The following is a 26386-nucleotide window of genomic DNA, read 5'->3' on the forward strand; positions in this document are numbered from 1 at the left end:
AGTCGACAACAAAAATAGCACAACTGAGAAGCAAATAAGAGCAAGTCCCAAATTAAAGAATGAATTTTTCCTCAGACAACAGAAATCACCCCATGAAATCCTGACTGCACAATAGGTGAACATCTGCCGCCAGGAAGTTACAGATGCTAAGGACGTCTTAGTACAATTACACACGTGCGTTGCATGCATGCAGGTACACTAACACACAATAAGGAGGAAGTCTCTATTTTCTTTTCTATGCACAATATCTGGTTATCGGCTAAATTTAGTATTTTTTCTCATATATCTGAAATCAGTCGATATTGGACACTTAATTGTTCAGGCTCTTTTCTACTGTTTTAACACTTAGATCATATTTGCCATAATCTAAACATTCAATTACAGTCCATCTTTAAAAACACTAGTAATGTAATAATGCTGTTTAATGTTCAAAATGAATATCTATTTTTTATACTGTACAGTATAATGTTGTGATGCCTAAATTCACTTTCAGCATTTAAAACGATTTTATTGTTAATATTTTAACATTTTAAAATTGGTATTTATCAGTTATTGGCCATGGCATAAAAGTAATTTTTGGCTTCAGTACTCTTCGTAACCAGCCATTTCATGTAATTTTACAATGAAATGCTGTTAACTGTAAAAAATTTAAGTAAAAAAAGAACAAATCAACATATAATTTACAGTAAAAAAAAAACTGTAAACTGATATTCCCAGAATTCCCTGCTTGACAATCCACATTTGAAAGTGTTTTGTTTAAATTATCATGTTTCTTCATAGTTTTGTTTTCAGTTCTGTCATGACAACTCTCGGAAGGATTGGCATGGTAATGTACATGACAATGTTAATGTATTTGATCTTGGCGGATAGATCTGCTACGCTGCTGCTGCGGCTACCGATAATACATCCGCAACATGCTGCTGTGAGCATGTAAGAAATATGGCTGCTGAAAATATAACATTCATGAAATAACTCCCATATAGCGTACATGAATCACCTCGTAGCAGATCTATACAGGTGGAGCTGGGGAAGGTGAAGGGTTTCTGAAGCAAGCTGCAACTGATACGATAAGCCCTAGTCATATATTTGAATGCTGACCATGAAGCTCATTGGTTACCAATACAGGAGAGAACCAGTCAGCTGTGCCATGTGATAATGATGTCATTACGTCAGATTGAGATAGACCTATCAGACTGCACCATCTAGAGTTTCATGCAGGAAAAAAAAAAATACATTTATGCATTTAGCAGATGCTTTTATCCAAAGCAACCTACAGTGCATTCAGGCTAACATTTTTAACCTAACATGTGTTCCCTGGGAATCAAACCCATGACCTTTTGCACTGCTAACACAAAACTCAGTCAGAACTCTATATTTATGTATGTTTGGGTCTATGTTACATCTTCTGTTGTTTAATGAATGCTTACTGCTTTATTTAAGTGTCATGTGTGTTACCATTATGGTGTTTAGTGTTTGCGTGAATGACTCTGTATGCCTTCTATATTTTAATATATACTTCAGCTCGTGGAAAAGCTACTTGTGATGAACTGATTTTTCATATTGCTGTCTCTTATATCACCTGCATTTTTATGGTGGTTGTCAATTTATGTTAAAGATACAAAAAAGCTTTTACCGTAGTAGCAGGGTGTATTGTTGAATTTACTAGTTTAAACAAAAATGTTCTTGTTTCTAAATGTTTATGTTAGATCTACATTTTTTTACAGTTCTTCTGTATTTTTTACAGCTGCCAAGATTATTTTGTAAAAACTACAGATTTTAGACTGTGTCAGCGCGTAACATCCATCTTTGTGCTACATATTCCAGAGCTATATGGGATATTTGAATTCATCTGACTTCTGTGACAATACAACAGTCCAGCGTATATGAGAAGCACACTTACACACTCAAACATGTCATATTCTAGTATGTGCCACTCATAATGATCTGAAGTCTGCAATCTTATAGATATATCTATTATAACAGCCTTTGAGGCCAGCCTAGCACAACTGAGCTTAGAAATGGTTGCTTTCTTCCCAAACATTACATTTTTAACAGAGGAAATCCCCCCAGGCTGAGGGTCTGACTCCATTCTCCAAATTTCATGATCCCTATGATCCTCACAATCTTCATCTCCAGTGCAACCATATAAGGGCCTATAAATGGTCATTGTTAACACTTTGAATGTATAATGCACCTAATTTTCAATTGTCTCCTCCTGTGGATTCCAAATGCAGGTCAAGATCCCATTCTTCAGTTGATTTTATTCATAAGCATACAAAAACTCTCACAGCTGCATAGTGAAAATGAAGTCCTGGAGCCACTATATCAATCGTAACATGCTTTATTTATAGGACACTCCACAGAGTTACAGCATAAACAAACACTGACGGTCTACAGCAGTTCTGCAGTATAAGCTACCACATCCTCTGATAAATTTCGTTTTCTTTACAGATCACACAGATGTTTGTTTATACCTAATGCGGCACAAGTTGTTTTGTTAGGATTGTTTATTTGGCCCCGCAGATTATCTTGTGATAGTTGAGATTCTGCTGCCGAAGGTTGATGACTTCTGGGACAACAGATAAGCCTACTTAATAGAGAATATTTATTTGTCACTTCATGGAGCAAATACAAGGGTTAACTGACACGTCTTGCTTTATAATGACAGGGAATATATAAAACAGCAATGTATCAGGTGTGGTTGACACTATGAAAATGTTCCGTATAATACCAGTGTGTACATGCAATGGCCCAAAGACACAGACATCCATTACTAAAAATACAGCACTTCAAAGTAGGCCGATGTAATTATACCAACATATTATACTGATTAGCAACCACAGCAAAAAGTACTGTTTTCATTTTACCCTTTCAAGTCCATTTTAATGTTTCCATTTTAGTCATTAATATGTTTTAATCATCAAAGAATATGTTGGATCAATTAAATTCATAGAGTCTTAAGAAATTAAAACCAAATATCAAAAATAAAGTGTTCCACAACTACATTTTTTTATTGTTATTAGCAATTAATATATTTTGATAAACTACAACATGGATAGATAAAATCTCAATTGAGTGATATTATTGTTATAATCACTGAATTTAATTAATAAAACTTTATATTTAATTCATAAAACATTATATTTTATTAACATTTTTACAAAAATATACAAACAAAACAAAATAACACATTATATAATTTATTTTATTTTTTTTTTATTTTTTTTTTGCTAAATTTATGACACTAAAATTCATTATTACTTAAATTCATGGTATTATCTTCTATAATCTAATACAATGTATAAAACATTAATCAAAAAATTGCAACAGCTGCATTTGTATAGCGAGTCCGTGATACCAGGATGACATGTGATATTGATTTGAGTTTTAACATTTTATTAGCGAACCAAACGAAGATTCCAAATAAAAACTGTTCCTAGAATGTGTATAACACCGACTTCAGTTAACCGGATGAGCCTGTGTTATCAGCTCTTCCCGGTTATTATTGAAATATACCATACCTTGGAATATCGGTACCATCTAATGGAGGTTGTTAACAATATTATCCATAAAACATGCGCATTAGAAATCACAAAACATCCCAGACACCTTTCAACCTTTAATAATGTGAGATGCACTAATTCTAGTCTGTTTTAGTTTCACTAATTCTAAATCAGACAACATTTGCTAATTTTAATTCATGGGTCCTACATTTGGGCTCGCTTTGCAAAACTAAGCTTATCTCTAGGAAGAGTCTTACAAGGAGCCTCCAAGCCTTTTATCGTGTGCATTAAAATCATTCTACGTATATATAGTACATCTTCACCAGTAAAACATACATCTCAGACTGCAGACTGCTCAGAGTAAAGAGACATGTGCTATGAAGATGAGTAGGACTCCTTATTAAAGCACAAATGGCATGCGCCTCTTCAGCTAATTATTGCCTTGACCTGAGGTTCAGAGTTTCTTTTAAAAGGCTTTAATGGGTTTAGAGTGGAGTTCCTGTACTTCAGCCCGGGCTGCTGAATGACACGGACAGACTGGTGGAGGGCCTTAAGAAGTACAGATTGAGCCAAATGTGAAACCAAGTTTTTGCAAGATCTTTACAGCAGTTTTATGGCGAAGTTAAAGTAATGACAACATAATCATTATTTATAAGCTCAAAATCTTACAGTGATTAATCTGGAGCTAATGTGACAAAACGGTACTGTATTATAACCGCTGTCTGCGAGATTGACTGTGTTTTATTATTCCTCTCAAGTGGAGAGAAAATAAATACAAAAGCAGCTGTTAAACTCTGTCTCACTTTCCCAGAGTGTCACACACACACCAGGGACCTACAACATGGCACGTCAGCATATCGCCCCCCGCAACAACCTCCAAGATTTAGAACGGTAAACTGTGTGCTTAAGTCTTGGTTGGTTTTGCTAAATCAGCTAACTGAGCTTACAAACACACACAAATACATAAAAACTCAAGTCATAACAAATGGACTTCTTCTCTGGAGTGTATTAGAAGTGATCTCTGTGGACTTTTCCCCAAACATCCTTCCATGACCTCCACTTCCCCTCTGTTCCTTTTTTCCCACATCTTGGAAAAATATCATGCTAAAATTGAAAGAAAAGAAGCTGCTGATTTCTGGGGTGTGGGAACAAGCAGTAGGACATTATTTATGCTGCACTGATTGTGATAACTTGCCCTGAGAAGTATGGGATGCGATGGAGATCTCTCAATGGTTAAGCAGATCTAAGCTCTAGTGAGTAACCCAATGTGATGGAGCACTAGAGAGTGGCCCGTTCCTTTTTTGGGGCACTAGAAAGTGGCATGATGTTGGATTCTGCATCACAAGCCTCCCAGTGTGCCAAAGGAGCGGCATTTACCATGTGACACACAAAAAATGCGGGACAGCTATTAAAGACGCCTTTTATTCAAAGATAAAAACCTTTAAATTAAACATCTTTTAATCTCCAGAAATGGAATCTTGTGATGACAGAAAAAGTGGAAGTCTTATATTCTGAAGGTCAGAATTATCTAAACAGGATATCACAGAGAGAACTGGTCTGACTGGGAGAAAACTCACAGAACTATTCTCTTGAGTTATAAAACACATCTGAATCATCTTACTTAAAAAACTAGTGAGATCCTTCAGGAAAAAAATCTTAAACTTTTAAAATGAATCAGGAAAAAATGAATTACAACATGCTTAATTTCATTTAAATATCAACATTTAAGACATATAATTCTTTCATTTATTTATGTATTGTAAGAAAAAGACTGTCCAAACAACTGTGATCCTAATAAAGTTTATTCAGAAGTTAGTACAGTTGTTCCCAGCTAACAAAAATATGTTCCAAGAACTGTTCCTGTTAACTTATGAAAACATTATTTCTGAATGTTCTTTAAATGATCAAAATGTCCAGTTCTTGGTTATGTGAACATTGGGGAAATCTTTAAGGAAACATTCAATTTTATCATTTTGCGAACATTATGAGAATATTTCTTTTGAATGTTGTCTAAACCATCTGAAATATAGTAATATGTTAAAAACATCTACGAACGATGTATTAAAAATGTTTTTGTGCCAACATTTTGAGAGCATCATTATACCTGAATAAATGTCCTATTAATATTAATAGTGTTTGAGAAAACCTTGCCAGAATGTTAGCCAAAGTTCTGGCTACCAAGGAGACAACAGAGTCAGAAAAGAGCTTGATAATAAATATGAGACTTGTTAGAACACAACAAATATGTGATGTGGTGGAAATGACACTGTGGTGGGAATTTTCATTACTTTCAGAAAAATAAAAAAGATGCTTCTGCCAATGGACACATTAAATAAACTAGTCAAAATGTGAAAAGTCTTTTGTAAGAGAGTTTATTTTCTAAAAGTCCACAGGTTGAAAAGTAAAAATAGTTGATGAAACACCCAATCTGTATATAAAATTGCTTTGAGAAACATTTTTGTATGTCCTAATTGTGATCTATTAGACCACATTTGTGTAGGCAACGAAATCTCAGTTTACTCCTGGAGAGTCCACTATTGATGACCCATTCTGATGCAGCAGTGCAGTATCAGAAGAATAACTTTGAGCTCTTGCCTAACCATCCTCAATAGAAAAGCTTAATATCTGAAAATTATAAATCATCAATAATTTGTCCCACAAAACCCATTAAGCTGTCACTAGACCTTTATAAACCACTGAAAATGGAAATGATGAGAGGGTTGATTCATTACATCACTCTCTGAATAAGACACTGATTGCATTTCAAGTTTTTTACATTTACAAGCCAAGATAAATCTCAAACAGTTCATTGATTCAAACAGCCCATTCCTGTTGGCTCAAGACTGTGAGCTGTTGTTTTTTGCCTGAGGAGGAGACTTTCATGCAGGCCGTAAAAGGCTTCTTAGAAATCTGTGATCAGCACAGACTGGTGTTTCAGGAAACCCCATAAATTATTAATTTGCATAAATGAAGGAAGAGAAGAAGCCGCTTTTCCTTGTCAACATCAGCTCCCTGAGGAACGTCTATCCCTGTTCACTAGCTAATAGCTAAAGGGGATCAAAGCATGAGCCAGTGGCTGTTTACAGCCTGCTTCACTTCATGGATGCAAATGGATCCCTGCAACTAAAAAGATCCCCCAGGGTTTACACCAAGATGGAAGGAAGTCCATAATCAAAAACAGACATGAATATAGTGTTTGAACTGAACAACAGGAGGGTTTTTTTATTCTCTTAAGAAATGCACAGTGATTCACAGAGGTTGCATGTGTGCAGTGCAGTTTTCTATTATATTGACAAAAAAGTATTTCGTAAAGATAAGATAGCTACTCAAAATCTGCCTCTAAGCTACTTAAACCAGTAAACTCAAATTTATAGCACTGCCACAAAGACATTTCACCTGCTTTGCTCTAACAAATTGGGTAACATGAGCTGGGGCTGAGACACTAAATGGCCAAATGGCCAGAGTGGCATTTGCCCACCCAGAATGACAGCTGACAGTATAGTTTCTAAATAAAAAGAAACTGCATTTTGTTGCACAGAAAATAATCATATTCAAGCATATCATTTGCCCCATTTTTAACAGCCATTACTCCAGTCTTCAGTGTCCCATGATTCTTCATAAATCATCCTAATACGCTGATTAGCTGCTCAAGAAATATTTCTTATAGGAGTTGGAAACAGTGTTGCTGCTTAATATTTTTTTGTGGAAACTGTGATACTTTTTTGAAGATTTTTTGATGAATAGAAATTTCAAAAGAGCAGCATTTATTTAAAACATAAATCTTTTGTAATATTCTAAATGCCTTTACTGTTTCTACTGTTAATGCATTCTTGGAGAATAATGATAACGTTTATTTATAGAAAAATGTACTGTGAATTGAAATGACCTGCAGGACCATCTAAGCCAACCGTGAATTTCAGAAAGCATGCTAATAGTTTTAGTCTACAGTAAAGAAGGTGATAAGGTGCCAGTGGATGGGGATTTGATATGTTGTGTAAAGAACCATCTAGAAGGTTTTGTAGTAGTATGCATCACTGGAGAAGACTTAGACTTATGGCAAAAGTCCAAAATGAAGAACCAGGGACACAGAAGACTCTAGATGGGGGAGCAGGGAAACAGTGAGGAAAGTCTCTGAGGAATGCCTGGCATCTTTGGCCATATGATGGCGGGGATAAGATGACCATTATGGAGCACCCTCTGTCCCGCAATCCAGACGCTACACAATTCACGCTCTGTCATCAGCCACTAACCCCACAAGTGTCCATTTCAATCGCAAGTGGGAAAGGAGGCACCATTCTACAGAGATTAGGCACGCCTGCACTAGATCAGGATATATGAAGGATCTACAACGACAAAACTATTTTTCAGGTCATGAATCAATGAGCTGAGAACACGGAGGGGTGACAGAGGTTATGAGGTTGCCTCATAAATAACTCTACTGTGCCCGAAGAGCCTATGTAATTCCTTGATAAGTGCTGTTTTCTATTTAGTGTTCACATTTTTTGTTATATGAAACAGAAAATTTCAACTTTAGTTATCAACATGATTGGCTACATGATGATGCTAGTCAATGCTGGTATTAGGGTGATGGACATTCTCATAGAGGATTTAATTAGACAAAAACTGTGTATAGTACAGGATGAGTCATCAATATTTTTGATAAATCTTTCCCAGAAGACTTTAAATTGAAAATGTATAAATGTATACATTTTAGAAATTAGTTTAAAAAAATCATCATAATTATATGCAAAATCATTCTAGCATATAATTATATTTTTGCATATAATTATAATTTTTTATTTTATATACTAGCATATAATTATGCTAACTGTCAAAGACTGAAAGTCACATAGTAATCAAACATGTGACCATATCAGTAAAAGGCAGAAAAACAGCAGGATTTCTCATTATAACAGCAAGCCACAGCAAATAAATCAACTCTTCTGACTTATATTTGGCCTCCTATCAGAGACAGTCAGGGATCTGTTTCAAAAATCAGATCACACGGCCAAGCTCTTCAAGGCTGTGAGTTTTTCATGCTGGTATTATGAAGGTATTTGAGCCTGAATTCCTCAATAGTTGTCTGTTTTTTAACCACTGCCATGTCCACATCTTACTAATTTGTTTATCTGTCTTTGGTCTAATCAAATAAAACTTATTTCAAAAGAATTTCAGTCTTTAATGATGTCAGAACTGCTGTGCCCATTAAAACACTTTCTCCTGAGCAGTTTAATGTGAGGCACAACTATAAGTAAGCCATTCATAGGCTGATTTCCCAGAAGAGAGTAAACACTGTGGCTCTAAACCATTGCTCTGTTTGAGCGATCTGACAGCGGTCAACTTTAGGCTTAACCAATGCTGTTGGTTTTTAAGCAGTTTTTGGAACACAATGGCACAGGCATGACAGTGTATTATTTTAGTAAATAATCATGATTTTCATTAATAATCATGACTCAATTAATCTATCAATTTGTGATGTGTAACATATTTTCCTACCCATTTGTCAAAATGTATTACTTCTAAATGCACGAGAGTATAATAATAAAACAAAATGAAAAATAAGGCACAAAAAGTGGATTCAAAGGAAAAAAAGCTAAAAGATGAAAACAAAGATGAAGAGTATGGTTTCTAGAAAGGGAGAGACACCAGTTTAGCATTATCACACATCCTTTATACAGATGAGCAGCCAATTCCAAATTCCAAAATGCATTGCAACAAGCTCAGAGAATGGATTACTGACAATGTGTCATAATTGTGGTTAATAAACTTTTTTCCATTCCATACTGACAAGTAGGCCAACTGATAAAAAGTTTCATCCATCCAACCATTTTTCTTTCAAACCACTTTTCCTATGTGGGTCTTGCTTAAAATGTTAATTAAAATTGATAATTTTCCCCAATATTTCTCTATTTTAATTTTTACTTGATTACCCGTATCTACTGTCAGTTTTAACTAAAAGTACAGTCTCTCAGGCAGTATTGTTGCCTATGTTGGGCTTTCTAGCTTGAACACTTATAAGGCTCCTTACAAGGCAGCTCTTAAGGTTTTGAAAGGGGCTTTAATTCCAAATTCATAGCCATGTTATTATTTGTAATTAACATCCAGTTGTGTGCGTTTCACATTTTAAGGGCTATTGAAAGACACTCCATTCAGAGGACAATCACCCTCTGGCCTTACCATACACAACTCATAATTTCCACCCCAGTCTCCTGCACAAGATGATCCAGAGCTTTATTTTAAGAGCACATAATGCTAAATAGTTTCAGAAAACCACAAAAACGAGGCCAATCACAATGCCAGTTAACTTAACTGCTGCCATATTGCCTTCCTATTGAGCATTAAACCAAGGCTGTTAAAATCTGGTTCCAAGCTCCCAGTGATTTCTCAGTGGCATTAGACAGCAAATTCAACAGAACATGATTTACAAACATAAAAATAGTTTGGGCTCAGGATTTGTATGCTGACAAACTGATGTTCTGCAAAACTGCATTGCGATTCTGTTTAAAATCATTCGGCCGTGCCCTAAAAATATTTAGATTTCTAAAGTACACATTTTAAAATATCACTTGCCAGCAAAATATTCTGAAATTAACTCTAAACAAACTCAAGACTGATGCACAACTACATGACGTATCACATCCCCGCAGTACTACATCGACCACATGTGTCAAACCACCAACCTAAAGTGGCGTGAAATATTTGAATTCATTCAACTTGTGCAGATCTTATACTGATGTAACTTAGATCCCTTTAAAATGACAAACCACTGCAGACACATGAACTGTAATCCATTCATTGAGTAAGTCTAGCAAACAGAACAGCTGTAAACTGATTTTTCCCACAGCACATAAGCATTCTGGTTCTTTTTATACTCATAGACAACATTATACTGTACATATTGCACATTTAGATGTACTTAAGCAGAAAGTTGTAGTTTAACATGATTTGTTCTTATTGAGTTAAAGCAGACGGGTTGCAGCATGTTAGAAGCAGTTAGACTGTGGCACATGGCCAGAGCTGAGCAGAGTGCACGATGCAGTCTCCAGACCTCCAGAACAAGAGCCACATTCAGGCCTCCTGAGTTCCCAGTGGACAGGTCTGCAGGCCCAAGCAACTTTTGTAAATTAAAGACTTCTGTATTAAGACCACAATACTGTTTCCTCTAACATTTATACATCTCGTGTCCCCAAAGTAAGCCAATGTTCTGTAGGATGAAATAAATAGGGAATTATTTTTGAACTGAATCCTATTGTCTTTTTTGTTATTTGCTGTCTTTCGAAACCCGTATGACTTTCTGTCTTTTGTGGGTCACAAAAGAGAATATTCAATCTGCTCAGAAGACTTGGAATATTTTAAGCGCTTAACAGGCCATGTTACCATTTCCCACAGATTAAATCAAGAAAAAAAAGAAGATTTTGAACTTCAAAAAAAAAGTTCAAACAACATGAGGACATAATTTTAATATTTGAGTGAACTATCCCTTTAAGAGAGGTTTGCATATGGAACAAGTTGCTTCTTAAACCCTCCAGTAACACTTTATTTCGATAGCCCACTTTAGACATTCTACTAACAGTAAGTAAATACTGCTCATCAACTAGCAGTAAGTAGAGTATTAGTAGACTGTCTGCTTAATATCTTCTAACACATTCTTCTTTCCCTAAACCTACTCTAAGAATCTACTCTGAGAGTTAGTGTAGTTGCAAATAATGAGATTTCGTTGATATGTAGTTGACATATAGTTACAGAGAGTTACTTATAGTTAGTAGAATGTCTAAAGTGGACTATCAAAATAAATTGTAATCAACCCTCCAATCTTTAAAATGGACTTAACCTGATTTTAAATGCTGTGGTAGCACTTTATTTTACAGTCCTGTTCCTCATGTACATACTATGTACTTATTATAGTAATTACAATAACTATGTAATAGCTAGGTACTAACCCTGAACCTACCCCTCAACCTAACCCTACCCCATGTAGTTACCTTGTATTACCAGAACTTTCTTAGATAAATACACTGTAAGTACACTATAAGTACATGTTAGTACACGTACTGTAAAATAAAGTGCAACCGCTGTGGTACTCAGTAATTGTTTGAAAGAGATGGTTAGATCTCTTGGTTAGATTGTGTTTTCAGGTTCAGAGACAGAAATTACAGAAGGTACCTGTCTTTAATCTGTCTTCAGTCAGGTTATCATTAAAGCTAAGTTAGAGTGTGTTAAGTAACATATATAGTGTACATACATCACCATTTAAAAGTCATTTTTTTTAAAGAAATTAATACTTTTATTCAGCAATGTTGCATTAAATTGATCAAAAATGAAAGTGAAGCCAATATTTTTTACTGTTATTTTGAACTTTCCACTCATCAAAGAATCCAGGGAAAAAGTATCATGTTTTCCACAAAACTATCAAGCAGCAGAACTGTTTTCAACATTGATAACACATAAAGATAAAGACTGTAGTAATGGCAGCTGAAATTTCAGCTTTAACATCACAGGAATACATTACACTTTATAAAATATAAAATACAAAACTGCTATTTTAAATTGTAATAATATTTCAGAATATTACAGTATTTAAAGCCCATGAGTATAGCCTCCTCTTCCACTACAAAATATTTCAATGCTGCCGCGAAGATACCACTTGTCAAAAATTATATTTGTATATCTAACTTCACTGTTCTGATTTCTTTGATTACAGTTACTTTATAGGCTACTAATTATAGTCTAAAACTATTAAAAAAGAGGTGACAATTACAATGGGACATAACAATGCTATTCTGAAGATGTGAAAAATACAACTCCATTAATGACAGCTATTTTCTAATCATCCATAATGAAAACCATTCTATGATCTATGAGTTTCATCTATTGATCGACAGTCTCTATTACAGGACTACCCTCTGCAGGTTATGTGATCCAGAGCTATGTATAATGAGCGTGACCATTCATAGTAATTATCAGCCACATTCCCAAAAGTTGACTGTACCAGATGGTATGTGTTGGTCATAAAAGGTAATATCACAGCCACTCACAGTAAGACTCTGTGTTTGAGCAATCAGAGTGAATCATATGTCTCATTGCTGTAACCCAGCAGGAGAGCTGTGTTGTGGGGGTGGGCTGGACTCACTGTCTGAAACCTAAACTTGAGCTCGTTCTTGTCCACGTTCTGATTGTTTGAATGCCAGGTGTGGCCAGCTGTTTGCATGGACCCATGCGTAGAAGACAGAAAGCAGTATGAGAACGTGTACAGACATCTGAAGTAAGGCTGGGTGACATTAAACAGCTTTAGTAACTGCAAACAAATCTCTTAAGTTTTTTTTTCGCTCTCTCTCTAATTAATTTTTGTCTTTTTTTTTGAGTAAACATCCTTAAAACATGATGAGAATTTGATAGAGATAAACTGCATACATATTTGTTTTACAGAATATAACTTGAAGAAAGATTATTTTTTCTTAGCAAACTGGCAATTAAATAAGACTACAGCTAATGATAATATTTAATTCAAACATTAAGAAATCCAGCTGCAAAGGAATTGTGGAGAATCTGATCTCACTGGTCACTTACAGAGTTCAATTCCATCTACTATCAAGAGTTTAAAGTCACAGTTATCTTGATCTGTCCTCTCTCTCATTTAGTCATATGCACTCACTCCCTCTGAAGTAGTTGTATGCTCTTTCTGGGAAATGAAAGTATTACATTAATGGTCAATGCGAAGTGATGAGCACCATGCCTTTACAAAAACTTTAAGACTGCAAAGTTTATAAAGTCTGCTCACTTACTGTGTTTAGGTAAACAACACTCTTGACAAAAGTACAGCAAGTGACCGTTAAAACATTATGTAAGCTGTGTGTATCATACTGGAAGACCTTAACATGTTATCTTTAACATGTGGAACATGTTTCTAAAAGGGTCAGAAACTGACTCACAAGTCTTTACTTCACAAGATGTTAATCGATCTTACTCGAAGAGATCTGGATTCTGTCAGCCTTATCTCAACAATGATGCATTGCACAGACATATTTATACAACACTGAGAAATACAGAATATCATATGCAGAAGCAGGTTTCTTCTTCTGTTATAAGGACAGATATTTAGAGGACTGATTTGGATTGAACAAAAACGCAGTGCATATCTAAAGGCATTATAAGCATTCGGATTATTCCTGGAAATAGAGTGGAAAAGCGCCACACTGGAGATGCTCTCTGAGCAGAGACAGAGAGCAGTATGAAGAGGAAATGACTCTCAGTCGTGCACACTAATGGATGGTCAGCTGCTATCCATCACTCAAATAAACCGGGGCTCAGACCCAGAATGCCTCTCATCAACAACAAACACTGCAGAATCACTGTAGCACACTCTGAATGCAAAACAAGCAGTAATTATCACTCATTACATGAGCTTCAGCCTCTTGGAATGATTCTTTCAGATTTCTTCTTGCACAAGGTTTGACTGTATGCTCGTTCTGAAAAGGGAAAGTGACTTTAAGCCAAGAATCCCAGCACAAAAAGCTCAGACAGAAGGTGCGGTCAAATCCGAAGTGGTTATATGCCACAGCTTACTTTTCAGACTCTCAGACTGTGAAACAAATAAAATAATGCTCTAAAGATTTCCCGAACAATCTGTTTGGAACAAATACATTACATTGAAGTTGTAAACCATTATCACAACATATTATTAAACCCAGAAGGTTATCATGAGCTAATCAACATGTATCGCGACATAATTTTATTCAAAAACGGTGCTATGATTTTTAAACACATTTCAGATATTTCGATTTAAATCATCAGTGTTTCCCATACACTGATTTATTTGAGGTGTTCGACTTCATCGAATAAACACGAGCACTGCACGTTTCAAAATCAAAATGTGGCGCGGATGTTTTTTTATGAATTTATCTCTGAAGAGAACTGACTGTCTTCAGAAAACTTTTGATGACATTTTCATTTTTATCTGATAAAGTAGCGTTTGGAGCTGATTTGATTACAGATTTGATTTAAATTGATCAAAAGATGATGATAAAGGCATATATAATGTTACAAACTTTCTATTTCAGATAATAAATATATCGTGATATAAATTTGGGCCATATCGTCCAGCCATACACTGTAAACAAAAGTCCATAAAATTATATTAGGCCTACAATATACCGTAATAATTTAAAGGAATTTTCCATGTTTTCTTTTTACAGGTGTTTTTCCGTATTTTTAAATTACGCTTTGCATTGTGAGAACAAGAAGCTCAGTCAATAACTGGCGGCGAAAGCAATGCTTGAGCAGTCGCCATTATTCACAGAGACAACCTTCAAAATCAAATTTTAAAGTCAGATTTTGGGCACTTTATTTGTAATAAACCTGTATAAAAATATTCATAAAATAATATATTTCCTTGTACAGAGAGTGATAATTGAAGCAAAATGCAGTGAGAATTTTAGAATGCATTCTGAGCCAAAGGTGCAGCAAAAGGGTAGCAAAATGGTGGTTTACATGTCTTTTTTTCTTCTTAAATGCATTGACATTTACATATAAGATGTTTCAATTGCATTTTAATTTAATACACACGATGAATATAAAGTCAATGTGGACATGAATTGCATTTGAAAATGCAACACACCCTCGACCTGTCAATCATTAGGCTACACCAAGGCAGGGTTTGGCAACAGAACGCACAATAAGTCAATATTCACCATCAACCAAATACTTTCCAAACTGACTTAAACTAAATTAATCACTTTTGAAATGTCTTGTATGTAAGTGCCAATGCTTTTAAGGAAAGTAAATCACCATTTTGCAACCCATATGCTTCCATATTTATATACATTAGGGATGTTCAACACTGACAAAAAACTATTAATTGAGTCGTTTATTCAGTTGAATATGTTATTGAAGTTGTTTGTGTAGGAAAGATTTAATCAATGTTTGGAGTGGTTTTCTGAATGTACAATGTGTTTTTTATCATTTCTTATGTTTATTGTTATTGGTGATTCCAGATTGCTCTCATTCAAGATGCTATCATTTCCTCCCCCATTGTGGCTGAGCTACACATTCTGTTTGCTTTATTTTAAAAATAAAACATCCAGAAGAGAATGGCACCTAAACTGGAATTCATACAATTGTAAGGAACAGATGTAATGAAACTGTGCATAAAACATTTTTGTTGTGTTGTAGCTGAAAATAATCAAAGGGTTAGTTCATTCAAAAATAAAAATTCTGTCATTAATGACTCACCCTCATGTCGTTTTAATCCTGTAAGACCTTCGTTCATACTCAGAACACAAATTAAGATATTTTTGATGGAATCTGAGAGCTTTCTGACACTCTATAGACAGCACGGGCCCTACCACGATCAAGGCACAGAAAGTATAAAGACATCGTTAAAATGGTCCATTTGACATTAGTGGTCCAACTGTAATTGTATGAAGCTATAAGAATATTGCGAAGTAAACAAAAAATAATAACTTTATTCTTGTAGGGTCTACATCAACAGCACCAAATGCATTCGCCGTGGGTCAGAGAGCTCTGGGATTTCATCAGAAATCCAGAAATGGTCTTACGGGTTTGGAACGACATGAAGGTGAGTAATTAATGACAGAATTTTCATTTTTGGGTGCACTCTTGCATGCACTCGTGCATCTCTTGAAGTATATCATAAAACATTGTTGACAAGATCATTTGACCGATGCAATTGGAGACCACTGGAAATGCAAGTTTAGCATTTTATAAGCAATGTTTGAACTGGAACTTGATAATTCAATCTCAACCGTTACTCTGTACTTCACTTTCATTCATCGCAATTCTTGTCATTTCCAGTCTTCCTGTGAAGAAATCCTGAACGAGGTTCAAAGATTCAGAAGAAGGAAACGTACGCTTCCAAGACTTATGTATGAACAACTTCGAGAATCCATATACAGTTTGAGTTTTTTTCACAACTCAGCAAAGAACTTGGACTGAACATGCAGCAAAAGAAAAAAAAGTAGTTTCCTCAAACTGGCACATGGCAAGAGATATTAAAAGCACACAAACACTTGGAACCCTGCTCTTAATTTAGATTGTATAGTTCTCTTAGTTTCACACTGAAATGTCAGGAATGACAGTACCATGTCGATTGTAGATGTAGATAATTTAGCATTAATTAGATGTTAGTAATCTAACTTAAAAAGTTAGTTAACCCATAATATTATATGAAAAATCTCATTCTAATCCTGTTAGATTAACACTAACTCTAATGAAGATCATTTTTAATGAAATCTGACATCTATACCGTATTGAACATATTCTAACTCTGATGCCAGAGCTGTTTTACATGAATTAGTCTTGGAGCTACTTTAATAGGCTACACTTTAGACATATTTTAGAGATGCTACTTCATTATATGCATTATGTACAAATACATACATAGATCTTTACTGTTTGACATGCCTATGTAAGAGTAAACATGTATCATCTCTGACAAAGTCCTGAGATAGAACATGGCCTTTAACCCTTAATTAGATGGGGTCCAGAAAGGCTTTTTCTTGCTTTATCGGCTAAAATGTAGAGATTCGAGTGCTGTAAGTCTGCTGTAAGGTTCTTCATACCATGCACATAAAAGCAGCTCCACTCACAGAAGCTTTGTTCACAGTGTGCTCTTCACAAAGGCCATGTTCAAACCCACTAAATCTGACACAGTAAAACAAGCCAGCTGCACAACACTAGCAAACACAAACCATATACGATTAGAGAACATGTTCATATAAAGTAATCATTAATCTCTTAAGAAATGCACGAGGGAGGAGAACATCTCTGAATATGTATGCTATTTTATCTCATGCATTATCCTTTTTAATCTGCTCAATGATGGATTCAGCCAACTTGGAGTAGTAACTATAAAATAGTCCTAACTGTGGGCTTGGCATCAGGAATAGCAATCCATATATAGCATTAATTACCTAATTCTTTAACCGGATTTGTTGTGCACTTAGAATTACTAAGGATGATTCTGGATAATGTTACACACATAAAATGTTTATTTCTATACTGTATAGAGCAATTAATTAATTTATTTATATAATATAAATATTCAATAATAATAATTAATAATAATACATTTAAGGATAATTAAATTCAAGTTAATTTAACTTTCTGGCAACTTTGATAGCTATAAATACAGTTGAAGAAAATGACTTAGAAATGTTTCAATCAGATATCTGAATGCACAATTCTTTTCACTTTCTGTTAATGTTATTCTTCATGTGCGATGTTGGCTTTTACGTTGAAATGTAGTTCAATACTTTCCTGCGATTTGTTTAAAAACTTAACATTCATAAGATATATAAATTTAATCACTGACTTATCGAATAACATTTTTGTGATCTGAATTTGTTTTAAAAATCATTAGAATTAATTACAATCATAGCCTACTAAGTATTTGAATAGTTGAGCTTGTTGAACCCCACATGCATTAGCATTAACGGTGTTCAGCCTTCATAATGGAAATGCGAGGAAAGCATCTTGCACTTTTTTGCACAAGAATGAACGAAACAGCTTACATCACTCCAGGAATAAACTTTCCCGTTGACTATTTACCTGATCCTGTCAGGCTCAATTGAAACTTTGACTTACTTTTGCACGTGAGGACGCTCAGTCCCGCGATCAAGAGCGCGATATAATGGAGGGTCATGTCTTCCTGATCCGAGATTTGATGCGAGGAGCGTGATTGCGCTGGAGAGCCGAAGTCTCCTGCAGATCATCAGAGAGGGCAGATGTTCGCACTGAGTGCGCGTGAAGCGCGGAGGGATGAGTGGGCGGGGCCTAGTGGGCTGCGCCCTGTGCTCCACACGGTTTGCAGACAGCAATCCACATCAAAAAAGGTAATTAACTATAAAACCCAAGAACATTTTTTTATTAATTTTAATTAAAAGAAAAACATTTTAATTCATATCAGAATTATGCAGGTGTTTTGCTGGGAACTACGTACGCATAATGTCTGTGAACCCTTAAGAAATGTCTGCATACATTTCATAAACATATGCATGAAAGAAATTGCCCCATTTATCTTCAAACAATGCTTCAGTTCAGAGATGCTGTCAGGCTTCCAGGCATAGACTGTTCTTCCACAACATTTCTGTTGGAATAAGGTCGGGTCTTGATTTAGCGATTTCAAAACAGTAAAAGCTTGGGTTGTTTCTGATGTGCTTGCTCAGGGACTGACAAACTTGCAGGCACGTGCACAGGTAGGGCCCAACCTGTGCAGAGCACATGCCCTTTTTGCCCTTACACTCCGAAGTGCCCTTTGTTTGGTGGTGTTTTTTATTTTTATTTTTTTATTTTTTTAATCAATGCTATTGGTTACCCTTCACGTCTGTCTGTCTGTTTTACAAATATTTAGCAAATGAAAGTTCTTAAAACGAGCTTGTGTAAATCTTATTCGATCCTCAAGCTGTCAGTACGCTGATAACTCCGCCCCCTCTATATTCATTGAATCAACTGAAGTTCCACAGCAGCAGCACAGTAGACAACAGCTGAGCTGAACAAAGTTTTGCGAAGGGTAAATAAATATCTTGTTGTGTGAATAAGTACTACTAAACACTATGTCTATAAAGGCTCATATTTTATTTATTTGATGTCTGACTGACTCACTGACTGAGACATGTGGGACGTCGCCTGAGAGAGAGGGCTAGCATTTGCCATCTAGTCATAGCCAATACATTAACACACTTAAATAGCCTGTGCATACAGTAGCATTTCATCTTTTATAAAATGCAATTTTGGCCAAATGCATTTTACCACAGGAAAAATTGAGCGCTCCGTCTATATAGCTACAAAAACTAGTTTGTAACCTGTAGATTAAAATGTAATGTGATGCCGGCGCCGTTTTAATGACAGACAGAAAATAAATTCACATTTGCACACATTCGCTGGTAAAAAAAAAACTATATATTGATAAGTAATACAACAACATATTATTTGTTTTTACCATCGGAAAATCATAACCGGTGCGCCCCCGCGCTTTTTCGTACTGGAACTTACACAAAGCGACGAATGATCCTCGTCACCTAACATATATTTCTGAGAAATTTCTTCTTTGATTTATGATTGCTGATACACTTAATTTGTGTTATTCATATTATGGTATACTCTCCGATCGTCCTCACATGTATAAAATGCAGTAAAACATGGTTTTACTACAGTAATGTAGTAGGCCTAGTAACTAAAAAAACTACAGAAGATCATTGTGAAATCTTTATATTTTATCATGCAGAATTTAATTCATGATTCATTCCAAGGCTTCATTTATTTGATCCAAAATACAGCAAAAACAGTAATATTGTGTAATATTTTTACAATTTTAAATAACTGTTTTCTATTTGAATATTTTTAAAATGTAATTTATTTTTGTGATCAAAGCTGAATTTTCAGCATGATTACTCCAGTTCAGTACTCTTCAGTGTCACTTGATCCTTCAGAAATGCTTTTCACTGCAACTGTACTTTTCACACTATTTTTCTTTATTTTTTCATTGCTGGCTTATTTTAGGGAAAGTGTAGTGAATAAGAGACCTTCAAGAGACCAACATCCCTGGTCCACCACAGTATCAAATTTTTGCCAGGAAGGCGGATACATGTTGGATATGTTATAGTAATGTATGGCTATAGTTTCTTATAATCTGGAATTGAGTTGGACATAATTACTTAAATTATATTTCAAAAAAGTTTGTCAAAAATACTTGAATCATTGCTCACCTTCCCCTCTTCTCAATGTCATTCATAATCATGTTAACCAAATAATACTAATTAGCTTATGAAACCAAACAGAATAGCTAAAAAAAAGAGAATATATAATTGATATAAAAAAGGGAGGGGGGTGCCCTTTTTCAGTTTCAGCACATGCCCCTCAAAAGGTCTGTGCACGGCCCTGCAAACTTGACTTTCTCCTGTAGCTTCCTATTTCAAGTGAACAATAGCCTACTGATACCTAATACTTTTTTTCATATTGGCTGATATTGCATATTCATTGATTGGATATTTTATCTACATTTTTATAGATGACCTACCCTTACATTAAAAACAAAAAACATAAATAATTTAATAACACTGCAAGTAATCTTTACCAAAAATGAATATACTTTTTTTGTACTGTATAGAATAATGTTATGATGTTATGAATTTACTTGTAGCATTTGAGTAATTTAAGTTTAAATTATTTAAATTATTTAAAACAAATGTATATAATATTTATATCAATATTTTTAATATTCCTATTCATATATTTTATTCTGTTATAATCTTAAATTGTATATAACTAATTTAGCACATATTGGTCTTAAAATAAAATTATTGGCTTATATCGCCAATAATAACAACCCCCCAGAAATTCTCATTAAAACCAAAAGGTTCTCTTTTTTAATTGATTGGTCCCACAAAATATAGACCTACTTCCAACTTTTCTGGCTCATCCAAATTGTCTTTATAGCAGGAGCAATGTTTTTCTTGGAGAGCATAGGCTTCCTCCTTTCTATTCTGTCATTTTTTCCTCATATATATATATATATATATATATATATATACATATATATTTTCAACATCGATATTTACTTCTGGGTCATTTTGTTTGATAAATCAGTTAAAATAATAAAATGATAATTTAACTGGGTTCTCTTTATTTAGTCAATGAAGACCTTATCACGATGCCGGTAAAATCAATGTAGTGATACAGAGTACAAAATATAGAGTTCAAAAATTCTAACATCAGTAATACAGCATGCATAATACTGACTGTTTCCTCTTGATAATAGATTTAGTTACTGTTGTTTTGCTGAGAGATATGGGGGTTTGTATGTCTTCTGAAGTATATAACGTACATTTTCTGACATGCAATCTAAGCACGAGCAATAGCTTGACTTGATTTTTATTCAGATGACGGACCCTGAAGTCTAAATCAGTGCCATACATATTTATCAACGGTTATTATAAATGTTATTATTCTTGATATTGAGGCTTTTAGTTGGCTCTGAATTGACTTTACTTGAACTGTCTACCATTAGTGGATGAAAAACAGATTCGGAGAGCCTGTAATCTGATCATCCATCCAATGATCTACTGCCGAGAACTAATTACAAGACAAACCAAGGAATATGTATTTGAAAAATAGGCTGAAGATTTCCTGTGGGACTAAAGTTGAGATTTAATTTGACATGGTTTACTCCCTCACACGACCCACCAAGTCAAATCCCTTTTGAGACACTCATTTTTAGTTTTAGAGCTCAGCGTAATAGGTTACTGTCTGTAGTTTGTGAGTATGATGTTGACAGCTGTGCTCTGGAGACCTCAGGTTATGTTTGCACACCTGAAGGAGAGTGTGGCGTTGCTTTGCTGACTAAAAACAAGAGATGCTGATTCAGTTGGTCACATTCATACCTCGTGTTATATATAAAAATAACATTTTGTAGTGATCTGTATAGAGTTTTACAAATTAGTTTGGTTTAAATTTAATTCCTGTAATGCACTTTTCATTCCATGGTATAAGCTAGAATAGAATAAAATAGAATAGAAAAGAAAAGAATAGAATAGAAAATGCTACCTTAAAAATTATGAATGAAAGTGTATCAACACAATATCAAACCAAAGGCATTATTTCAAGAAAGCACAAACACGTTTTTCAATAACAGCTCACAAAAAGAAGTTACAGTTCAAATAGAGTTAAATACGAAGACGCATTAAGGATGGACTTAGCACGACTTAATGATGTATTCATTTCTTAGAAACACACAGCTTTTCGGTTCACAGGAAGGTAATTGATTGACTGGAGTTGTGTTTTGGATTACTGTGAAGTTTTTATCAGCTGTTTGGACTCTCATTCTGACGGCACCCATTCACTGCAGATGATCCATTGGTGATCAAGTGATGTAATGTTAAAATTCTCCTTATCTGTTTGGATGAAGAAACAAACTCATTTACATCTACATTTTGGATGGCCTGAGGGTGAGTACATTTTAAGGCAATTGTCTTCTTTTTTTTTTTTGAGTGAGCTGTTCCTTTAAGTCTGGCTCAAGTGCCATTCTAGGTTTGGAGCGTCACATGCTCCCATTTTATAAAACAACATCAATTTGGGTTTAACATGCAGAAATACCTATAACTGTGGTATTCACAAAATTAAAGAATTTCTAAAGTACTACCAATAAATTATGTTGTAAAATGCCATATGAATATGTTTAAAAATACAAAATTTGGGGTATACATGTCTCTCTTTTCAGCACATTAAAGATGGATCATGTTAGACAAGTTCTGTCTAACACAACATGTTGCTCTGCAATTAGCACCATACACATTTCTAGGAGAAAAAGCAACACAGTCCTTTTTTTATCAGCAAAAACCACAATAACAACTGCTATTATGTTACCTTGAGCTGTAACTTACAATAAACAATCAGGTCTGATTTTACTGATGATAACCCACCATAATGATTAATATCTGTAAAGCCCACACATCATTGTCTTGCTTTCTTGAAGTTGTGGAAAGTACCATGCTATTCCTTCAAAAACAGGAAGGAAGTAGGAAAGAAGTCATTCCTTCCATTCTGGACCCTTGGGAATGTTTTTTGGAGTTGTCTGCTTGTATGAGAGGGGCTATTGTCTGTTAAACACAAGGGTGGTGGCTGTGAACATCTGAGGGTGAAGGGGCTCAAGGGATGGGGGCAGAAGACATTTAGGGTCCTATATATGCGCAGAAAGAGTCTTCACAAAAACAGGGTTTGTTTCAAGAAGACACTGACATCCATGGTGTTGATCATGGAGTAAGGATGTCTCTGTGGTGATGGGAAGATATAAATAACAAGTTGGATGTAAAAATGTTCGACCTGGTCTTTTGGGCATACATACATGTGTTTTATATTTTTCCAATGATTTATATTTTTAAAATATATATATATATATATATATATATATATATATATATATATATATATATATATATATATATATATATATATATATATATATATATATATAAAGAAATATATATAGAGTATGAATCTGATCCTCTGTTTAGAAAGATCACGGCCTGGTAAAAATGATATAGCTGGGAAGGCAAATTTTCACAGACCAAGACTATAAGCCCAAGGGATTTTCCAACTGAACATATCATATTTTCTCTACCCCCTTCATTCTGTCCTTCCTATCCTTCTTTCGAAGCTCACTCAAGTGTTGAACTTGGCTGGAGCTCGTGGGTTGCTGTAATATGTGAGGTCGTAGTCGAGGTTGTGACCAGACACCACACCAGTGGTTTCTTCTGTTGAGAGTTTGTGTTTTCCCATAGAAGCTTCTGGATTACTGCACCAACAGTCTGTTTCTGACCGACCATTGATAGTTCTCCCTACAAACTTCCTGTGTCAACACAGCACCAAATGCAAAATGACCCTTTTATTTGGTTCAAAATATGAGGACAATCATTATGTTCAGGATCAGTTGACCATAACTGGATTCAGTAAAATTAATCAAAAATCACAAGCATGAAAAACAACAAAATCATCTGTTAAGAAGCAATGTTTTATTTTGACAGTCCATTATAGATATTCTACATACTCACTAAAGCTGGCCAGAGCCTGGTCAGTTCACTGGTTGGGAGACCATTTGTGAAACTGTAGCTTGTTGCGGCAGCTAGTTTTATTCCAGCCAGCAGGGAGTGATCATTCCCTGGCTTGAATGGGTGCAAAAGTCCTAGTGTAATGACGTGGACTTCAGACTGTGAAAAGAAGCATCCTTCAGATGTCTGGCCTCCAGACATTCTGTTGTCATGAATTCCCCACCTCAATTAAAAAACGATGGACATATTGAGCTTGTCAGGATGCGCTACACCTCTAATGGAGCAGCATTATTAAATTGCAGGCTAAGAACGCAGCTGTGGCATGCAGTAGACAGAGTCTGGTTCTTCTAAGCAAGTTTACAAATCTGTATCAATTAACAGCAACATATTTTCGGCCCACATCTGGCACATGTGGAATGATGATCTGGCCCACATGGAGCGTGGAATGATGACATTTGGGTGGACTGCTCCTGTTTTCCAGATCTGAACCAAAGGCAAGCCATAGCTATGCCACATGTCAGCCAAGAGCAAAGATATAAACCACAGTGAAGCTTTTCTGAGCCACAAAATCTTAATATATTATTTATAGAGCCCTCTCAGCTTGTCTATGTTTGTTAACAAGCAAAACCACTGAAGAAAAAAATAAAATAAAATAAACTGTTAAAAACAATCAACCTTTAACATTAATGCTCACATGTGAAAAAACTTTTTTTCATAAACTGAATATTATAAACAGTATCATAACCATATTTTTTATTGATATTTTAAACAGAAGTAAGCGTTTAAACAGTAGAGCATCCACTAGTAACTCTCAATTTCCAGCAAACGGATCTTGTAAGATCTGATCAAATTTACTGTATGCCTTCAATGCATTATAAGTTTCTTCTGACAAACAAAATACATTAAAAAAAAGAAATGATTTCCGGTCTCTGCCATTGCCTTTAATTATGAACCATGCAGATCAAATTGACACACAAGGTTTATAATCATAATATAAATTTCTAAGTATTACACAACACATCAGAGTGTCTACAATTTGTAGGCATGTTCATGACCCTATAAGTGAGAAAAAGTCACTAAATTTCACAATAGGCATTTAATAAGCAAATAAACAGGAAAAGATTTTTCTAAATGTTTCACATTATTTAAACCACATTTACAGATAAATTCAACATTAAATCCCCTGATCTAGTCCATGCAATGCACGCCGAGAAATTCATTGTATAGTTTCACTTATCAACAAACATGATTTATGTAGTCTCAATACAAAATGTGGACTAAATAAAATTTAATTAATTGTGAAATTGTGTAGTGATTATTTTGAGTATGGATAATGATCTACCCATCAAAGTTACGCATATTTCTAATTCAACATTACATGTACTGAGAAACAGACATTAAACATTTTTCCATGTTGTTTGAACAGAATCCATCAGCTATAATCACGTTTTCTTAAGAAATGGGTCAATGAAACAACAAAATAGCCTTCAACAAAATGACCAGTTGTTGCAATCAAGTCACCAGTATTTTTGTTTCCCTTGTGAGAGAAGATTTTCGCAAAATGCTGAGAGGAGCACTTGAGGACTGTCACTGAGTTTAATGGTGTGGAAGTGACCCGTTGGAATGTAGAGTACAGTTATGTTTTGCTTTATGCTCCAGAGAAGAAGGAAATCTGTCAAGGGAAATCTATTCTCCAGGGCTTTGTTTCTTCCAAATGGGAGCCTCTGATCAGTTTAGTTTGTTTATTTTCCCAAGAGGCCCTCAGCTGAGAATGTCTGTTTGGCCTCAGATGAAGGTTAAAGAGTGTTCGACCGGCCCTGACAATATGTGTGTGTGACTTTTGCCCTTTAAATATTAATAGAGGCATTCATAAATGCAATACTAGGTAATTTGGCTGTTCTTCCTCTATTGGCATTCTCTTTTGTTCAATAAGCCATCCATAAGTCATTTTCTTCAATTTTGACTGACATAAATGGAAACAATCATTTTGTTTATTTGTCCAGCTCAAATGAGCCGACAAGATCATTATTTCCTTGGAAATGTAAAAAAAAAAAAAAAAATTCTTATCAAGTCAAGACAGAACAGATGGTTGAGCTATGAAATGTCAACAACCAAATATTCTTAAAACAGTGAAACAATTATATACAAGACAATTCATGAAACAGCAAAAAAAGAAAAAGAAAGAAAGGAAACATATATCAAACATTATACAAGTTGTCTGAAAGATATTATAGCGCAGATGGGAGTTTTACTTACTCAAACATGTTCTGAGGGCAGAAAGGAAAATGATAGCATATGAACGACATATGACATCTTGCTATAGCA

General features: G+C 34.9%; 1 protein-coding gene across 1 annotated transcript in view; it reads right to left on the reverse strand.

Moving 5' to 3' along the window:
• The window catches only part of LOC113058437 (cell surface glycoprotein MUC18-like), a 33924-nt gene extending 15668 nt beyond the window's left edge, over positions 1-18256 (reverse strand). Inside the window, exon 1 of the mRNA XM_026226345.1 lies at positions 18105-18256. Coding sequence (XP_026082130.1) covers positions 18105-18162 — 58 coding nt within the window. The 5' untranslated portion in view covers positions 18163-18256. The remainder of the gene's footprint in view (positions 1-18104) is intronic.
• Between the last annotated feature and the right edge of the window lie 8130 nt (positions 18257-26386).

Source organism: Carassius auratus, chromosome 40, assembly GCF_003368295.1.
Source record: "Carassius auratus strain Wakin chromosome 40, ASM336829v1, whole genome shotgun sequence".
Lineage (NCBI taxonomy): Eukaryota > Metazoa > Chordata > Actinopteri > Cypriniformes > Cyprinidae > Carassius > Carassius auratus.